Here is a 19,646-nt window from a genome sequence, read left to right on the forward strand (position 1 = left end):
GAAAACATATTCTTAAAGTACTTTACTTCCTCTTTCAAAATATCATTTGGTGAATCATGCGTGACTCCATCATTTGTCACAAGTTTTAATACATTTTTTTTGGTAGCATTTCTATATTGAAGATTGAAAAAGAATTTGGTGCATTTTTCCCCATATTCCATCCAGTTCGCTTTATTTTTATAATATATTACACTGGATCTTTCTTGAATAAGTTCCTCCATTTCTTTTTGTTTTTCCTCTAAATTATTCTGTGCCTCTATGGTACCGTTTTTATTGCTATCTAACTGTACTGTTAGTCCTTCAATTTCCTTTGTTAATATGGACTCTTTTGATCTAAATTGCTTTTGTTTTATAGATGAGTACTGAATTGCATGGCCTCTAAAGGCACACTTAAAAGTGTCCCATACAATAAGGGGATCTGCTGTACCTATGTTATGTCTGAAAAAGTCAGTTATAAAATCTTCTGTCCTAGTTCTAAACAATTTATCATCTAGTAGACTTTGATTAAATTTCCAATAACCTCGCCCACGTGGAAATTCTGTAAGAGAAATATATATGCCAATTATGTGATGATCCGACCGCATTCTATCCCCTATCAACACTTTTTTAACTTTTGGTGCCAGAGAGAATGGAATAAGAAAGTAGTCAAGACGACTAGCTTGATTCAGCCTCCGCCATGTATATCTCACTAAATCAGGGTATTTAAGTCTCCATATATCCACTAATTCCAATATATCCATGACATTCATGATTTCCTTAAGTGCCTGAGGGTGATAATTTGTAGTGTGATTTCCTTTCCGGTCTATAGAGCTATTTAAGACCGTATTAAAATCTCCCATTATAATAATAGAGTCTAGTGTTGCTTGTAGAGTTGATAAGTTCTTATATATATTTTCAAAGAAGCTTGGATCATCATTATTCGGACCGTATAGGTTAACAAGCCATATTTGTTTATTGTCCAATAACATATTTAAAATAATCCATCTACCTTGAGGATCTGTTTGGACAATTTGCACATTTGGATCAAAATTATTGTTAATTAAGATCATCACCCCTTTTGAATTTCTTTGCCCATGGGAGAAATATATTTTGCCCACCCAGTTCTTTTTCCACAAAACTTCATCTAAAACTGTTGAATGGGTTTCCTGTAAACAATAAATATTATAATCCTTCTCTTTTAGAATTACATTGTTATTGATTACTGCATTTAGAGCTGGCAAGAAAGGCATTTCAGTCTACTTGTGCACGTGACATTAAAAATGTAAACTCTGTGGACGAACACAGTCTTCTGCACGCACACACGCAGACAGGCACACACGCAGACAGGCACACACGCAGACAGGCACACACGCAGACAGGCACACACGCAGACAGGCACACACGCAGACAGGCACACACACAGACAGGCACACACACAGACAGGCACACACGCAGACAGGCACACACGCAGACAGGCCCACACGCAGACAGGCACACACGCAGACAGGCACACACGCAGACAGGCACACACGTAGACAGGCACACACGCAGACAGGCACACACACGTATGCACACACTTGTTTAATACAACACAAGCATGTTTGTTTTTTTTATCATGATTTCAATGAGAAAGTAAATCAAAGAAACACGTTACTGAAATATAAAGTGTCATATCCATGGCTCCCAATTTGTACACCGAGATGACAGTGTACGTTTCCAGCAGCTTTGAGAAGTAAAATAGAACACATTGGGTCATGATTAGCCACAGTTGTCACATACTGTAGAACAAGAAAATAGTTACAGGGATTTTCACATGATTGAAGACCTTACATTATGCCATTAGATTACATAAAGTAGAACCTCAAAGATACGAGCCTCAGAGTTACGGATTGACCAGTCAACCGAACGGGCAATATGAAACTGGGAACTTCTGTAAAATTTAAATGTTGTTTACATGGTCTAAAAAACAAAATCAGATATTATTACAGTATCTAGATAAATGATTAGAAAACACATGTAAAACAAATATATATACATGTATATATTTTCTATAACAAATAATTTATATAAAAATATATTAAATCAATATATTCTATAAAGGTTTGATGAGGTTTTTAAAGTGAATTGCAAAGCTACGGACATTTCAGTGTTCTGAAGGACCTCCATTCCTGACATGTTCGTATGTCGGAGTTCCTACTATACACTGAGAGTACAAAACACCTTCCTAATATTGAGTTGCACCCCCTTTTGCCCTTTAGAACAGTCTCAATTCGTCAGGGCATGAACTCTACGAGGTGTCGAAAGCGTTGCACATGGATGCTGGCCTATGTTGACGCAAATGCTTCCCATAGTTGTGTCAAGTCGGCTGGATGTCCTTTGGGTGGTGGACCATTTTTGATACACTCGAGAAACTATTGAGCGTGACAAACCCAGCAGCGTTGCAGTTCTTGAGACTCAAACCGGTGTGCCTGGCACCTACTACTACCCTACCCAGTACAAAGGCACTTCAAATATTTTGTTTTGCCCATTCACCTTCTGAATGGCACAAATACACAATCCATGTCTCAATGCTTAAAAATCCTTCTTTAACCTGCCGCCTCTCCTTCATCTACACTGATTGACGTGGACTTACTGTTATTATACCTTTATCTCAACAAGGAACACACACTGAGACCGAGGTCTCTTTTACAGCTGGGCCCTGCGTATACATGTTTACACAAACAGTTTAGGTACTATGACTTAACAAGTGACATCGATAAGTCATCATAGCGTTCACCTGGATTCACCTGGATAGTCTGTCATGGAAAGAGCAGATGTTCCTGAAGTTTTGTACACTCAGTGTATAGTATGTCTCTCTGATTATTACTTATGTTTTCAACATGGTACTATTGCATTCATTTCACTTGATTCATTATTTCATTGTTCAACGCAATAAATAGCAAAAAGGAGAAAAGATCTTTTAAGGTATGATTTTTTTCACTACTTCCAGTCCAGATTTCTCATTTTCTGTAAACAGTTTCACTTAATGCCTTAACTCAATTAGCCAATTACAGACTCTGAAATGGCACCATATTTCCTACATAGTGCACTACTTTTGACCAGAGCCCTAGCGGCCCTGGTTAAAAGTAATAGTGTACTATATAGGGAGGGAATAGGGTACCATTTCAGACCTGATCAAAATAGTCCAGTCAGAAACCATTGGCTAGTCTGACTGAAATTATGACGAGGTAATTTCCCTCTCTTTCCCCCCTCCCCTTCTCCTTCATTCACAAAAATACACACAGTTAGCGGCATGTCACTAAGCCCGGTCCACATATCCCAGGCCCAACAGCATACAGGCTGGATTCCATCACAGTTTCAACCACCATCCTGTCTCCATTTACCAGTGAGAACACAACAGAGGGGCAGAGGCCTTCCCATCTCCATAGAAACATCCCATGACCCCTGATTCTGATCCGTCCCATTGGTGCGCAGAAACCGTATTGGCTAAACCCAGGGTGGTCGTACCTAGATCACGTCTGCGATTGGCTCATTGGATTTCTGGCAGTGAGAGCCAGACAGGGTTCAAAGGTGAGAGAGGTGGTCCGGTGGTCCATGGCCAAATTGGAGTCGGGGGCAGGACGACACAGCCGGCGGAAACGCTACGTGTCAACAGGAGAGATGGACGAGATGTTAGTCACACACAACATATGCCTTAACAGTATGTCTTATACGCTTAGTACAGTCTTGTGCCCTGAATTACTGGCCAACCTATTCACTATAGCATGATGGGAAGGTACAAGTTATTTTCAAGACACACTAACGAATGTCTTGTGTAATCATGAGGGTAAGTCACAGGGGAGATGGAGGTAATTCAGTGTAGAGTCAGTCCACATAGTGCAGTGTTGGACGGTAGGGGCAAGAGTAACAGTTAATGTGGGAGTCTGGGTTATGGCAGGGCCAAGTGTAGCAGTTGGCTGTTGGTGTAAAAATGTTACTGTGTGACTGACCTGTGTTAGGCTGCCGGGGGTGGTGGCAAGGGCGTAAAGTGCACAGAGGGGCAGCAGGGAGACAGAGGAGAGGGTGAGGAGCCATCCCAGAGCTGTGGCCCACCCCGGGGCTACTATGCCCTTCCCCAGGGACAGAGGGGACCAGCACACCAAGGAGAACACAAACGTCGCCTGGTGAGAGAGAAAGAGAATTGCACACACACATTGCTTGTCTGAATATGACACACTGGTCCAAGATGAATCCATTGGGTCAGTCTGATCCATTTGTAGGGTAAGAAATGTACAGAGAAAAGTCACAACTAGATTCTGCAAAAAAGGTAACCAAAATAATTCACACAATTACTCAAATGTGTACACATATACGAAGTTCACAGGACTCTTCCCACACACAGGGGTCAAGGGTTAAAGGTCACTCACCGTGCACAAGGCTGGCGTCAGGTAGCGCCAGCACAGCTTGAAGAAGGGCAGCGGGCTGTAGCCAATCATGTGCTTAATGTTGTCATTGAACCTGTCAGGCCCTAAGGAACAGGGCGAGGGGTTATTACATGGTTCTGTGGTCAAGGCTGGGTTCTGACCACAACAGTGGTTTAACCATGGTTCTGAATTGTAAGGACCAAACAAGGTCAATCTGAAGTCCAGGCACAATCGTAAAGACCAGTAATTGAAAACTAGATGGTCCTAAAGGTCCCAAACCACTTAAATTGGAGACCCCATATAAGATGGTAGAACTATAGTACAGGATAGTGTCCAAGGTCCTGAATAGACCACCTTTAAATACCACTGTCGTAATGACTATAGAGGAACTACTTGAGACCTGACCATGGACAAATACCATTTCCATAGCTCTCCACGGGGATGCTCAGAAAGTAGTAAAGCATGGCTACCTCAACTCTCCCAAGTGTATTCGGAAAGTATTCAGACCCCTTCCCTTTTTCCACATTTTGTTACGTTACAGCCTAATTCTAAAATTGATTAAATTAACTTTGTTCCTCATCAATCTACACACATTACACCATAACGACAAAGCAAAAACAGGTTCTTAGAAATTTTTGTAAATTTACACAAGTACTCAGATCCTTTGCTATGAGACTCGAAATTGAGCTCAGTCGCATCCTGTTTCCATTGATCATCCTTGAGATGTTTCTACAACTTGATTGGAGTCCACCTGTGGTAAATTCAATTGATTGGACATGATTTGGAACGGCACACACTTGTCTATATAAGGTCCTACAGTTGACAGTGCATGTCAGAGCAAAAACCAAGCCATGAGGTCGAAGGAAATGTCCGTAGAGCGCAGAGACAGGATTGTGTCGAGGCACAGATCTGGGGAAGGGTACCAAAAAATGTCTGTAGCATTGAAGGGCCCCAAGAACACATTTGCCTCCATCATTCTTAAATGAAGAAGCTTGGAACCACCAAGACTCTTCCTAGAGCTGGCCGCCCAGCCAAACTGAGCAATTGGGGGAGAAGGGCTTTGGTCAGGGAGGTGACCAACAACCTGATGGTCACTCTGACAGAGCTCCAGAGTTCGTGTGTAGAGATGGGAGAACCTTCTAGAAGGACAGCCATCTCTGCAGCACTCCACCAATCAGGCCTTTATGGTAGAGTGGCCAGATGGAAGCCACACCTCAGTAAAAGGCACATGACAGCCCGCTTGGAGTTTGCAAAAAGGCACCTAAAGGACTCAGACCATGAGAAACAAGATTCTCTGGTCTGATGAAGCCAAGATTGAACTCTTTGGCCTGAATGCCAAGCGTCATGCCTGGAGGAAACCTGGCACCATCCCTACGGTGAAGCAAGGTGGTGGCAGCATCATGCTGTGGGGATGTTTTTCAGCGGCAAGGACTGGGAGACTAGTCAGGATCAAGGGAAAGATGAACGGAGCAAAGTAGAGAGAGGTCCTTGATGAAAACCTGCTCCAGAGCAATCAAGACCACAGTCTGGGGCGAAGGTTCACCTTCCAACAGGACAAGGACCCTAAGCACACAGCCAAGACAACTCAGGAGCGGCTTCGGGGACAAATCTCTGAATGTCCTTGAGTGGCCCAGCCAGAACCCGGAATTGAACCCCATCGAACACCTCTAGAGAGACCGGGCTCCCTGAGTGTTGCAGCGGTCTAACGTACTGCATTTCAGTGCTAGAGGCGTCACTACAGACCCTGGTTCGATCCTGGGCTGTATCACATCAGGCCGTGATTGGGAGTCCCATAGGGTGCCGCACAATTGGCCCAGCGTCGTCAGGGTTTGGCTGGGATAGGCCGTCATTGTATGTAAGAATTTGTTCTTAACTGACTTGCCTACTTAAATAAAGGTTAAATAAAAATAAAATAAAAAGACCTGAAAAATAGCTGTGCAGCGATGCTCTCCATCCAACCTGACAGAGTTTGAGAGGATCTGCATAGAAGAATAAGAGAAACTCCCCAAATATAGGTGTGCCAAGCTTGTAGCGTCATACCCAAGAAGACTCAAGGCTGTAATCGCTGCCAAACAAAAGTACTGAGTAAAGGGTCTGAATACTTAAATGTAATATTTCAGTTTAACATGTTTTATACATTAGCAAAATGTTCTAAAAAACTGTTTTTACTTCGCAACTATGTGGTACTGTGTGGAGATAGATGTGGGGAAAACAAATTTGAATCCATTTTAGAATAAGGCTTTAACGTAACAAAAATAGTGAAGGGGTCTGAATACTTTCCGAATGCACTGTAGGCACGCATGTATGAAGTTAAACGCGCGCACACACACACTTCCCACTGCTTAGGAATCCACCAGAGCAGAGAGGTTCCCACCTCACACAGACTGCTCCAGTCCCCATCATCATTCCTATCTACAGCCCGTGTCTCTACCTTCTTCTGGCTAGGGCTCTTATCGTAAAACAACAATCCTCTCTTACACTCTCAACTTACATGGAAACAAATTAAAGTAGATCACCCAAAATCCCTCTACAGTTCCACTGTAGACTCTCTGCAGATTTTCACTCTGGCTTTTCTGTGTCTGAGCTTGTCTATGTTAGAGACTTAGTGTTAGCATTTGAGGTAGATCTATGCCCAGGCTTCTCTGTGTCTGGAACTTTAGGGATGTTAGCGTTAGAATCTTAGCGTTCGAAGAAGATTTATGCTCAGGTTTTTCTATCACCAGAGTTTTTCTGTGTTAGCGACTTAGCGTTAGCATGTTATCATCCAAGGGAGATTCATGCCTGAGCTTTTCTTTGCCTATGCTTTTTGTGTGTTAGTATCTGAGGCAGCTACTGTGGGCTCCCCAGGGCCCCATGGCTGAGACTGTGTGGCGACACATTCAGCAGGAAGATTTAGGGTCTGGGGAGACAGCGACTCATGAATAGATCTGGCGCTGGCTCGGCCTCCACTACACTACAGCTCACACTGAATGTCTTCTGCCCGCAATAGACTACTCCAGATTCATATACTGTTGACCTGAATAGGAATGTGGAAGGTAAGGTGAGAGGACATACAAGATTTATGCATAGTTAAACACCACTGTTAGCTCACTTTGTATGTATTTGCACAATTGAGAGATCGCCATAGCAAGATATATAGATAACAGAAAGAAAGTGCGGTGTTTCGAGGCACACGTCAGAGGGTGTGTATAGTGTCAAGTCTACACGAGGTTGAAAGATGTTGTGTTAAGGTTGTGATAAGGTATTTATTGTGCACAACCTCTGGACTCACCGTAAACCCAGCCCACGGTCACCGACTGGAAGATGGACAGGAGCAGCAGACTGGCCCCACTACAGGAGTAGTGGTCATAGATCTGGAACACATAGAGACCACCCTATCCAAAGAGATTGAGAGAACTTTACATCACAGATTTATCACCACATCATAGATGTACACAATTGCAAAGACAGAGGGAGATCATTTAATTGGGAGAAGACATTTGGATAATGTACTAATTGTAACAGAGTGTCTAGCAGTAAGTGGATGTATCAACTAGTCGGGCATTATTTCAAAAAGACAGACAGACAAACAGACAACCAATCATGTAGACAGACAGGCAAGCAGACTGAGACAGACAGTCAGCTAGCCAGCCATGTAGCCAGTCACGTAGACAGCCACCCAAGCTAACCAACCAGTCATGTGGCCAGTAAAACCGACAACCATCCATCCATCCATCCACCTAGCCTGACAACTCACACTAAATTCTTCTGCTGCTCTGTCATTCGCTACAGACTTTAGGGGCACAAGGGGCATTTTATAAAACAAAGTAATCAGCGATTGGATCGTCTCTAACCAATCGGAGAATCAAAGCCAAAGATGAATTTTCAAACTGCCGCTTTACCCACGTGTGCTTTGGCTGTGGCCCAACCCATCAGTTTCTTGACCAATCAGACGGCCCTGAATGTGTTCGCATTTGGTGAAGGGTTGGGGAGGCACTCAAGATTCAGACTTCCAGAGAAGAAAGTCCAAGGGCGTGGGGTAGCACTTGGCCGGAGCAAGGAGTCTGGGTAGCCAAGAAATCATCTACCCATGCATCCATCCAACCAGACTCACCGGGGTGACCATGACCAGGCCAACCAGGAAGCAGACGACACACACCATCAGCAGCAGTAGCTCTCGTCGATAACCCCGCCGGATCACCGTAGGGTAGAGGTCAGTCACAGAGGTCATCAGGGCCTCCAGGCTCACAAACTGGACAGGGGGTGGAAGGGGGAGGGGAACGGGGTTAGGTTGGCGTGGGTAAGACGGCTGTTACATTGCAATGCTTGTCTGTTGCATACTGTGTGGGTGCATGTGGATACGATGCTTGTTACATTGTAATTCTTATTTGTTATACACTGGATGCATGTGTGGAAGAGACCCTGTGTGTTTGTGTGTGTGTGCCATACACACACACCTGTGTGTCCAGCCCCAGCATGATGATCATGAGGAAGAAGCACACAGCCCACAGCTGAGGGAGAGGCATCATGGCTACAGCCCGAGGGTACACTATAAAGGCCAGCCCAGGGCCTGGAGAGAAACACACACAGTCAGACAAACACAGCCATACAAACACAGCCATACAACACCGAGTCAGACACATATAGAAAGTATTCAAACCCCTCGACTTTTCCCACATTTTGTTCTGTTACAAAGTGGGATTAAAATAGATTTAATTGTATTTTTTGTCACAAAAATACTCTAATGTCAAAGTGGAAAGATTTAAAAAAAAAAGTATTAAAAAATTATAAACAATAAAACACAACTATATCGTGATTATATAAGTATTCAACCCCCTGAGTCAATACATGTTAGAAACACCTTTGGCAGCAATTACAGCTGTGAGTCTTTTTGGGTAAGTCTCTAAGAGCTTTGCACACCTGGATTGTACAATATTTGCCCATTATTCTTATTAGAATTCTTCAAGCTCTGTCAAGTTGGTTGTTGATCATTGCTAAACAGCCACTTTCAAGTCTTGCAAAATATTTTCAAGCCAATTTAAGTCAAAACTGTAGCTCGGCCACTCAGGAACATTCAATGTCATCTTGGTTAGCAACTCCAGTGAAGATTTGGTCTTGTGATTTAGTCATTCTCCTGCTGTAACGTCAATTAATCTCCCAGTGTCTGTTGGAAATCAGACAGAAACAGGGTTTCCTATAGGATTTTGCTTGTGCTTAGCTGTACTCCATTTCTTTTTTATCCTAAAAAACTTTAGTCCTCGCTCATGACATGCATACCCATAACATGATGCAGCCATCACCATGCTTGAAAATTTGAAGAGTGGTACTCAGTGATGTGTTGTGTTGAATTTTCCCCAAACATAATGCTTTGTATTCAGGACATTTCTTTCATTTCTTTGCCACATTTTTTGCAGTATTACTTAAGTGCCTTATTGAAAACACGATGCATGCTTTGGAATATTTGTTATTCTGTACAGGCTTCCTTCATCCACACTGTCTAAACTTACATTAATAACTCTAAATTAAGCATATAGGAGTACCTATTTCTTTGTTAACCGTTCAACACAGAATAGTCGCATGTGCGCACTCCCTCAAATAATTTGTAGAAAATATCCTTTCTATTTTATTCAGCTTTGTTCAATTGTATTCTTCATACTATAATCAAAATAATGTCACAGAATTCTAATAAAATATTTCTGCTAAATGAACTAGTGTAGTCCACAGCCATATGGCACAGCCAGATCAGGGCCTTACATAAGGACAACTATGAGTATGCTATTCTGTTCTTCTGAAATAGACTCAAGTTTCTTCCTATCATGTTATTTTAGACCTGTCTAAAATAAATAATGGATTTATTGTGAAGGTGTGGGCTATATTACATGGATTTATTATATGTTTTAAAATGGAAGCAAAGAGATGCTAAATGTGTTTATGTCAATTAATGGTCAATTACCGTGAGACCGACAATTATTTGCTTGACAATCACCGGCTGACGAAATTTCGTGACCGCCACAGCCCTAATCAAAACCATTAAACTCGGAAACTGTTTTCGCCATTGACCTCATGGTGAAATCCCAGAGTGGTTTCCTTCCTCTCCGGCAACTGAGTCAGGAAAGACGCCTGTATCTGTAGTGACTGGGTTTATTGATACACCATCCAAAGTGTAATTAATAACTTCACCATGCTCAAAGGGATGTTCAGCATTTGCTTTATATATATACACTGCTCAAAAAAATAAAGGGAACACAAGGTGGCCTGCTGGAAGTCATTTTGCAGGGCTCTGGCAGTGCACCTCCTTGCACTAAGGCGGAGATACCGGTCCTGCTGCTGGGTTGTTGCCCTCCTACGGCCTCCTCCACGTCTCCTGATGTACTGGCCTGTCTCCTGGTAGCACCTGCATGCTCTGGACACTACGCTGACAGACACAGCAAGCCTTTTTGCCACAGTTCGCATTGATGTGCCATCCTGGATGAACTGCACTACCTGAGCCACTTGTGTGGGTTGTAGACTCCGTCTCATGCTACCACTAGAGTGAGAGCACCGCCAGCATTCAAAAGTGACCAAAACATCAGCCAGGAAGCATAGGAAGAAAACCTCCCTGGTCTTTATGGTTGAATCTGTGCTTGAAATTCATTACTCGATTGAGGTACAGAGATGGGGCAGTCATTAAAAATCATGTTAACTATTATTGAACACAGAATGAGTACATGCAACTTATGTGATTCGTTAAGCACATTTTTACTCCTGAACTTATTTAAGCTTGCATAACAAAAGGGTTGAATAAATATTGACTCAAGATCTCTTAGCTTTTCATTTTTAATTAATTTGTTAAAAAAAAAATCTAAACTCCACTGACGTTATGGGTATTGTGTGTAAATCAGTGGCAAAATAATCTTAATTTAATCAATTATTTTAAATTCAGGTTGTAACAACAAAATGTGGAAAAAGTAAAGAGGTGTGAATACTTTCTGAAGCCGCTATGTGTACAACTGTTCACGTTACAGACAGTCAGCGACAGACACAAATACAGATGCGTTTAAATAGTCAAACACATATATCGGCACCCCCCCGTAATACCTGACTGGGCCACATCTGCGATGTCCACACCCTGCTCCTGAGCCATGAAGCCTAGCACAGAGAAGATGGCAAAGCCTGCCAGGAAGCTGGTGACACTATTCAGCAGGCACAGGGAAAAACAGTCCCTGGCAAACCACACAGACAATCACTGAGTAAATATAGGGAACAGACAATCTCAATCAATCACGACTTTAAAGTAAGTATAAAAAAAGAACAATAATCAATAAATAAATGAAAACACAATCAGTCAGTTAATCAATGAATCAAATATCTGATCTGCTAAATAATCGATAAATTGATTAACGAGAATGTTAAAAAGCACACAATGGCAAGAAGACTGTCAGTCAGTCAATACATCTGAATAAATTAGTCTTTCAAACAATACTATACAGCCCCATACAATTGATCAACCCAATCAATCAAAACAAGACATGAATCATTCCATAGTGGCATAAAAAGAAGGGATCATGTTCAAAAGAGTAATCAGTTATCTTTATGGTCCGGCGCCAGCTTAACCCCCCCCCCCCCCCCCCCAAAAAAAAAGACATACAGGGAGGGACTACCTGGACCTGTCCAATAAGAAACGCACATTTTTGTTTTTCCGTTGCAAAGTGCTTTAAAACATTTTCCATTATGTTCCTGAATGAACACAACCCCGGGTTTGTAATTGCCAGGACCTGCATGTCAGTGTGGGAAACAGACAGTGTGGTATTTTGTTCTAGGTGGAGTACGTTGTCAGTGTTTTCCCTGTCATTCCAGGCATTCTTTTTGTAAAATATCTGGGGACTGGGAGTTGGGGGATGCATCCTAAATGAATCCCTATTACCTATTCCAGGGTCAAAAGTAGTGCACTACATAGGGAATTGGGTGCCATTTGGAACAAAGGCAGGGAGTACCTTAAGAAAGCAAAAGTTCTACGGATAAATCTGCCAATTCATGACATGAAAACTGAAAGGTGAAATTATCCCTTTGCTTTATTTGTCTTGGTGAGCTAAGTTGATGAAATTAGTACCACTTTGTGTGTATTTGGTTTCTATCATCTACTGTGTGTGTGCATGTGCGTGTGTGTGTGAGGCTCACTTATAGCAGTCGTTGTTGTATTTGTTGTAGCTGCCCAGGGCGGTAAGGCTCCCCAGACAGATGCCATAAGAGAAGAATATCTGAGTCCCCGCATCCATCCATACCTAAACAGAGATGGACAGATAGAGGGACGGAAGGAAGGATGGAGAGAGAAAAAATACAAATGAGGAAAAGAGAAAGGGTAAAAGTAGAGAGAGAGAGAGAGAGAGATGGAGCACGACAAAAAGAGAGAGAAAGAAAGACAAAGACAGAGATAGAGAGCGCATGGCTGCATAGATATATGCATAGACTAGGGTGTCGAATCAAAAATGGCTATTTTTACCAATGGGTAATATGTTATTTCTTTATTTAGGGGGAAGATCAACATTAATATTGCAGATAGATTGTAGCTTCCATAAATGTAATTGTCTGCATCATTTCCAATCCCCCATATATACTTTTTGTAAACACACACATATGGTATGAATGAATGAATGTATGTATGTACACTGCTCAAAAAAATAAAGGGAACACTTAAACAACACAATGTAACTCCAAGTCAATCACACTTCTGTGAAATCAAACTGTCCACTTAGGAAGCAACACTGATTGACAATAAATTTCACATGCTGTTGTGCAAATGGAATAGACAAAAGGTGGAAATTATAGGCAATTAGTAAGACACCCCCAAAAAAGGAATGGTTCTGCAGGTGGTGACCACAGACCACTTCTCAGTTCCTATGCTTCCTGGCTGATGTTTTGGTCACTTTTGAATGCTGGCGGTGCTTTCACTCTAGTGGTAGCATGAGACGGTGTCTACAACCCACACAAGTGGCTCAGGTAGTGCAGCTAATCCAGGATGGCACATCAATGCGAGCTGTGGCAAAAAGGTTTGCTGTGTCTGTCAGCGTAGTGTCCAGAGCATGGAGGCGCTACCAGGAGACAGGCCAGTACATCAGGAGACGTGGAGGAGGCCGTAGGAGGGCAACAACCCAGCAGCAGGACCGCTACCTCCGCCTTTGTGCAAGGAGGTGCACTGCCAAAGCCCTGCAAAATGACCTCCAGCAGACGAAAAATGTGCATGTCTCTGCTCAAACGGTCAGAAACAGACTCCATGAGGGTGGTATGAGGGCCCGACGTCCACAGGTGGGGGTTGTGCTTACAGCCCAACACCGTGCAGGACGTTTGGCATTTGCCAGAGAACACCAAGATTGGCAAATTCGCCACTGGCGCCCTGTGCTCTTCACAGATGAAAGCAGGTTCACACTGAGCACATGAGACAGAGTCTGGAGACGCCGTGGAGAACGTTCTGCTGCCTGCAACATCCTCCAGCATGACCGGTTTGGCGGTGGGTCAGTCATGGTGTGGGGTGGCATTTCTTGTGCTCCATGTGCTCGCCAGAGGTAGCCTGACTGCCATTAGGTACCGAGATGAGATCCTCAGAACCCCTTGTAAGACCATATGCTGGTGCGGTTGGCCCTGGGTTCCATCTAATGCAAGACAATGCTAGACCTCATGTGGCTGGAGTGTGTCAGCAGTTCCTGCAAGAGGAAGGCATTGATGCTATGGACTGGTCCGCCCGTTCCCCAGACCTGAATCCAATTGAGCACATCTGAGACATCATGTCTCGCTCCATCCACCAACACCACGTTGCACCACAGACTGTCCAGGAGTTGGCGGATGCTTTAGTCCAGGTCTCGGAGGAGATCCCTCAGGAGACCATCCGCCACCTCATCAGGAGCATGCCCAAGCGCTGTAGGGAGGTCATACAGGCACGTGGAGGCCACACACACACACTACTGAGCCTCATTTTGACTTGTTTTAAGAACATTACATCAAAGTTGGATCAACCTGTAGTGTGGTTTTCCACTTTAATTTTGAGTGTGACTCCAAATCCAGACCTCCATGGGTTGATAAATTTGATTTCCATTGATCATTTTTGTGTGATTTTGTTGTCAGCACATTCAACTATGTAAAGAAAAAAGTATTTAATAAGAATATTTCATTCATTCAGATCTAGGATGTGTTATTTTAGTGTTCCCTTTATTTTTTTGAGCATTGTATGTATGTATATACAGTGGGGAGAACAAGTATTTGATACACTGCCGATTTTGCAGGTTTTCCTACTTACAAAGCATGTAGAGGTCTGTAATTTTTATCATAGGTACACTTCAACTGTGAGAGGCGGAATCTAAAACAAAAATCCAGAAAATCACATTGTATGACTTTTTAGTAATTAATTTCTGTCAAGCATGGTGGAGGCAATGTGATGGTCTGCGGGTGCTTTGGTGGTGGTAAAGTGGGAGATTTGTACAGGCTAAAAGGGATCTTGAAGAAGTAAGGCTGTCACTACATTTTGCAACACCATGCCATACCCTGTGGACGGCACTTCATTGGATCCAATTTCCTCCTACAACAGGACAATGACCCAAAGCACAGATCCAAACTATGCAAGAACTATTTAGGGAAGAAGCAGGTAGCTGGTATTCTGTCTATAATGGAGTGTCCAGCACAGTCACCGGATCTCAACCCTATTGAGCTGTTGTGGGAGCAGCTTGACCGTATGGTACATAAGTGCCCATCAAGCCAATCCAACTTGTGGGAGGTGCTTAAGGAAGCATGGGGGGAAATCTCTTCAGATTACCTCAACAAATTGACGACTAGAATGCCTAAAGTCTGCAAGGCTGTAATTGCTGCAAATGGAGGATTATTTGACGAAAGCAAAGTTTGAAGGACACAATTATTATTTCAATTAAAAATCATTATTTATAACCTTGTCAACGACTATATTTCCTATTCATTTTGCAACTAATTTCATGTATGTTTTCATGGAAAACAAGGACATTTCTAAGTGACCCCGAACTTTTGAACGGTAGTGTATGTCTTCACTATTCTTCTACAATGTAGAAAATAATACAAATAAAGAAAAGTCTTGAATGAGTAGGTGTGTCCAAACTCTTGACTGGTACTGTGTGTGTATATATATATATATATATTTTAAATATATTTTCCTTTATTACATTCCCCTAACCCTTCCCTAATTGGAGTAAAATAATGGACAACAACACTTATGATTCTACATACTATATGAATTTTACGGACACAATGTATTTTACAATAGTTATTTGGTTTAATCTCATCCTTCAGCTACCCTCAACCCCTCCCATCTATCTCTTACCACAATCCAGTTTTCCACTTGCCATATATTTTTCAACTGTGCTGTGATGTTTCACAAAAGTTCTGAACCTTTCTATTCTCGAGAAATAGGCTGGATATAGGTAGGCTGGATATATGATATATACTTTATTGTCCCCTATGGAAAATTTCAATTAGAAAATAGATGTTTGGATGCTGTGCGAGAATGAAGACTAAATGACAGGCTCACTTTGCTGTTAAACTCGTCATCTTTGTTCTCGAAACCGCAGGACAAAAAACAACAGAGGTAAGATAGATATTTATTTTTTAGGGTGCATTACGGCCACACAAAGGGGATGCCGCCGGGAAATTCAAGGCATTATTATGTGCTTGTCAAATTGAAAATGAGAGACAGATGAAGTGTGTACAGCCTGCGCAAAAAACAAAGCAGAGCTCATGCCTTCAAGCTACTTTTTTCAAATCATCATTAGAGACACTTCATGTAGCCTTACAATGTATTAAAAATCCAAACAGAGCCCAATGTTTGAAGAACAACTAAAGTTACATTAATAACTTAAATGAAGCATATAGGAGTACTTATTTCTTTGCTAACCGCACAACACAGAATAGCCGCATGTGCGCACTCCCTCAAATCCTTTGGAGAAAATATCCTTTCTATTTTATTCAGCTTAGTTCAATTGTATTCTTCATACCATAAAATAATGGCATTCTAACCAAATCTTGTCTGCTAAATTAACTAGTGTAGCCCACAGCCATATGGCATAACCCGATCAGGTTTGCGGAAGGTAACCTAGTGGTTAGAGTGTTGGGCCGGTAACCGAAAGGTTGCAAGATTGAACCCGCGAGCTGACAAGGTAAAAATCTGTTGTTCTGCCCCTGAACACGGCAGTTAACCCACTGTTCCTTGGCCAACATTGTAAATAAGAATTTGTTCTTAATTGACTTGCGTAGTTAAATCAAAAAATAATAATCAGGACCTAACATAAATGAGTGTACTAAGTGTGCTATTCTTTTCTTCTGAAATAGACAACATTTTCTTCATATCATGTTTCTTTAGACCTGTCTAAAAATAAATAATGGATTTATTGTGAAGGTGTAGGCTATTTTACATGGATCTATTAGAGTTATTCAAATGTAGATGTTCCAAAGGTCTGCATCAGTGGCTTGTAGTGGAAGCCAGGAGATGCTAAATGTGTTGATGTTAATTAAACGGTCAATCACCGTGAGACCCGACAATTAGTTTCTTGACATTCACCGGCTGACGAAATTTCGTGACCGCCACAGCCCTAATTATGACGACTTCCAGAGGACGTCCTTCAACTTATCAGAGCTCTTGCAGCATGAACTGACATGTTGTCCATTCACTCAAAGGATCAGAGAATGAATCTAGTACCGAAAGCATAAGCTACAGCTAGCTAGCACTGCTGTACATAGTGTGTGGTGAGTAGTTGACTCAAAGACAATAGTTTTACAGTTTTGAACAAACAACATTTTTTCAAAATTTAAAGAAGAAGCAGCAGAGGGAGTGCTAGCTATATTTTGTTGTATCGTTTTCTCTTTAGTTTACCTTTCACTTACTTAGCTAGCTAATGCAGCTAATTTAGCATACTCAACAACCTGAAACAAACAGTGAGACGAATGCAATTTATGTTAGCTAGCTGGCTATCTAACACTGCAACTCTTCCAAGTGAAAGTAAGCTTTTAGTCATATTCATTTATTGCCAACGGGGCTGGCCGGTGTAACTGCTAAACAGCTTGCTGTACACTGTACTGTGTGATTGTATATATGGATTGGATTGTGGGTTTACTAATGAGTCAGTTCTAGTAGCTATGTTGACTATGACGTTAGATAATATGGTGCCAACGATGTAGGCAGTGTAGTGGTTAATGGTTATGGTATGAAGGTTTGGCTTGGAGAGGTTTTTTCACTTGGTCACAGACAGCTGTTGTGTTGTGCACTGAAGTCCACTAGCAAAGGAAAAAGTGAGAGGAGGAGAGCGCATAGATGCGAGAAGGATTTATACACTGTGAAAAGTGATGATGCTGTATATGACTGCTAAGAAAGTGAACTGTTTGCGCGGGTTATCAGGGGTATACTTATTCTGCAGATTCTGTTGCAAAATGTTTCCTAAATGGAAGCAAACGCAATGAAACAGGGATGAACCTAGCTGAATTTGTTTTAGTTGCAAAACGGAAGGTTTTGCAACTGTTTGGACGAATGATTACACACCAGATCAGCTAGATGCAGGCAAGAGGGTATTGAATGTGTCACTGTCTGTCACCTTGATTACTCCAATTACTCTCAACCTGTGCACCTACGTTATAAACTTTCACTTGTAGGCTAGGTTGTAGCAACCTCATGATGGGTATAGCGCAAATTTAAGTATCATGTAGTAGCCTAAACCTATGTTACATTGAGCTGGGTAAATGGAATATCAGTCATCCAATATGCTGTAATAGAAATAAGGCCATGCTCAAAGAAAACTAAATCGTCCTCCCTAATCTTAAACGGCACCGACCGCCACTGGTATTATATGCTATGTCACCCAAGCCGAATAATCATATTTGTCTTCGTAAAATGCGTTTATAACATAAGGAAGAGAAATGTCAACACCAAAGTGGTTTTCAACCACTCTGGGTGGAGTGGGTTGACACCCTACATAGACTGATTCAGACTAGACCTACTCCAATAGAGGGGCGCTTGGGACTCGCTAAAAAGCAGCCAGTCCAATCATTATCCTCTCAGAAATGACCAGGGTCGTGTTTATTAGTGCACACATTGAAAAATGTTCTAAAAGGTTTCACAATGTAAGCTTTTCTTATGGGACAAGTTCTGGTAGTCTCTCCCTGTTTCAGACCGTTTTCTTCAGTTTTGTGCCTAATCAAAAAAGACCCAGTATGTTGGCGGGTATGGGCGTGGGTAGTGGGCGGGTATGAGGGTGGGCCGCAGGTACCTGTGGGTCTGCCAGGCGGGTGATGTTGGGATTGAGATAGTAGACGATGCCCTGGGCAGCTCCAGGCAGGGTGATGCCACGTACCAGCAGGATGGCCAGCATCAAGTAGGGGAACGTGGTGGTAAGGTAGACCACCTGGAACAACAGTAGGATAGCTTCTAGATCAATAATATCTGAAATCCAACCGAAAATGGCATGATAAATTCTAGAATCTAGATTCTATATCAATCACATATATGTAACTGTAAATCTATGATACCTTATGTCAACCACATCTATACTGTACATTTCAATTCCATTCGAAAATGCTATAATCCCTTCTAAACTCAGCAAAAAAATAAATGTCCCCTTTTCAGGACCCTGTCTTTCAAAGATAATTCGTAAAAATCCAAATAACTTCAAAGATTTTCATTGTAAAGGGTTTAAAAACTGTTTCCCATGCTTGTTCAATGAACCATAAACAATTAATGAACATGCACCTGTGGAACGGTCGTTAATACACTAACAGCTTACAGACGGTAGGCAATTAAGGTCACAGTTGTGAAAACTTAGGAAACTAAAGAGGCCTTTCTACTGACTCTGAAAAACAGGGTCCCTACTCATCTGTGTGAACGTGCCTTAGGCATGCTGCAAGGAGGCATGAGGACTGCAGATGTGGCCAGGGAAATAAATTGTCATGTCCGTACTGTAAGACACCTAAGATAGCGCTACAGGGACACAGGACGGACAGCTGATCGTCCTCGCAGTGGCAGACCACGTGTATCAACACCTGCACAGGATCGGTACATCCGAACATCACACCTGCGGGACAGATACAGGATGGCAACAACAACTGCCCGAGTTACACCAGGAACCTACAATCCCTCCATCAGTGCTCAGACTGTCCGCAATAGGCTGAGAGAGGCTGGACTGAGGGCTTGTAGGCTGTTGTAAGGCAGGTCCTCACCAGACATCACCGGCAACAACATTTCCTATGGGCACAAACCCACCGTCACTGGACCAGATAGGACTGGTAAAAAGTGCTCTTCACTGATGAGTG

The 19,646-nt window shown here is 42.4% G+C and overlaps 1 protein-coding gene across 2 annotated transcripts in view; it reads right to left on the reverse strand.

Annotated features, from left to right (window-relative positions):
• Positions 1–1,545: 1,545 nt before the first annotated feature.
• LOC129840485 (sodium- and chloride-dependent GABA transporter 2-like) overlaps positions 1,546–19,646 on the reverse strand; it is a 46,273-nt gene continuing 28,172 nt past the window's right edge. For both annotated transcript variants that reach the window (XM_055908402.1, XM_055908401.1), the window contains exons 7-15: positions 18,608–18,742; positions 12,519–12,622; positions 11,439–11,563; positions 8,819–8,931; positions 8,476–8,613; positions 7,654–7,756; positions 4,386–4,486; positions 3,969–4,139; positions 1,546–3,620 (exon numbers count right to left, since the gene is read on the reverse strand). In XM_055908402.1, coding sequence (XP_055764377.1) covers positions 3,492–3,620; positions 3,969–4,139; positions 4,386–4,486; positions 7,654–7,756; positions 8,476–8,613; positions 8,819–8,931; positions 11,439–11,563; positions 12,519–12,622; positions 18,608–18,742 — 1,119 coding nt within the window. In that variant the 3' untranslated portion in view covers positions 1,546–3,491. The remainder of the gene's footprint in view (positions 3,621–3,968; positions 4,140–4,385; positions 4,487–7,653; positions 7,757–8,475; positions 8,614–8,818; positions 8,932–11,438; positions 11,564–12,518; positions 12,623–18,607; positions 18,743–19,646) is intronic.

The sequence above is a fragment of the Salvelinus fontinalis genome, chromosome 41, assembly GCF_029448725.1.
Source record: "Salvelinus fontinalis isolate EN_2023a chromosome 41, ASM2944872v1, whole genome shotgun sequence".
NCBI lineage: Eukaryota > Metazoa > Chordata > Actinopteri > Salmoniformes > Salmonidae > Salvelinus > Salvelinus fontinalis.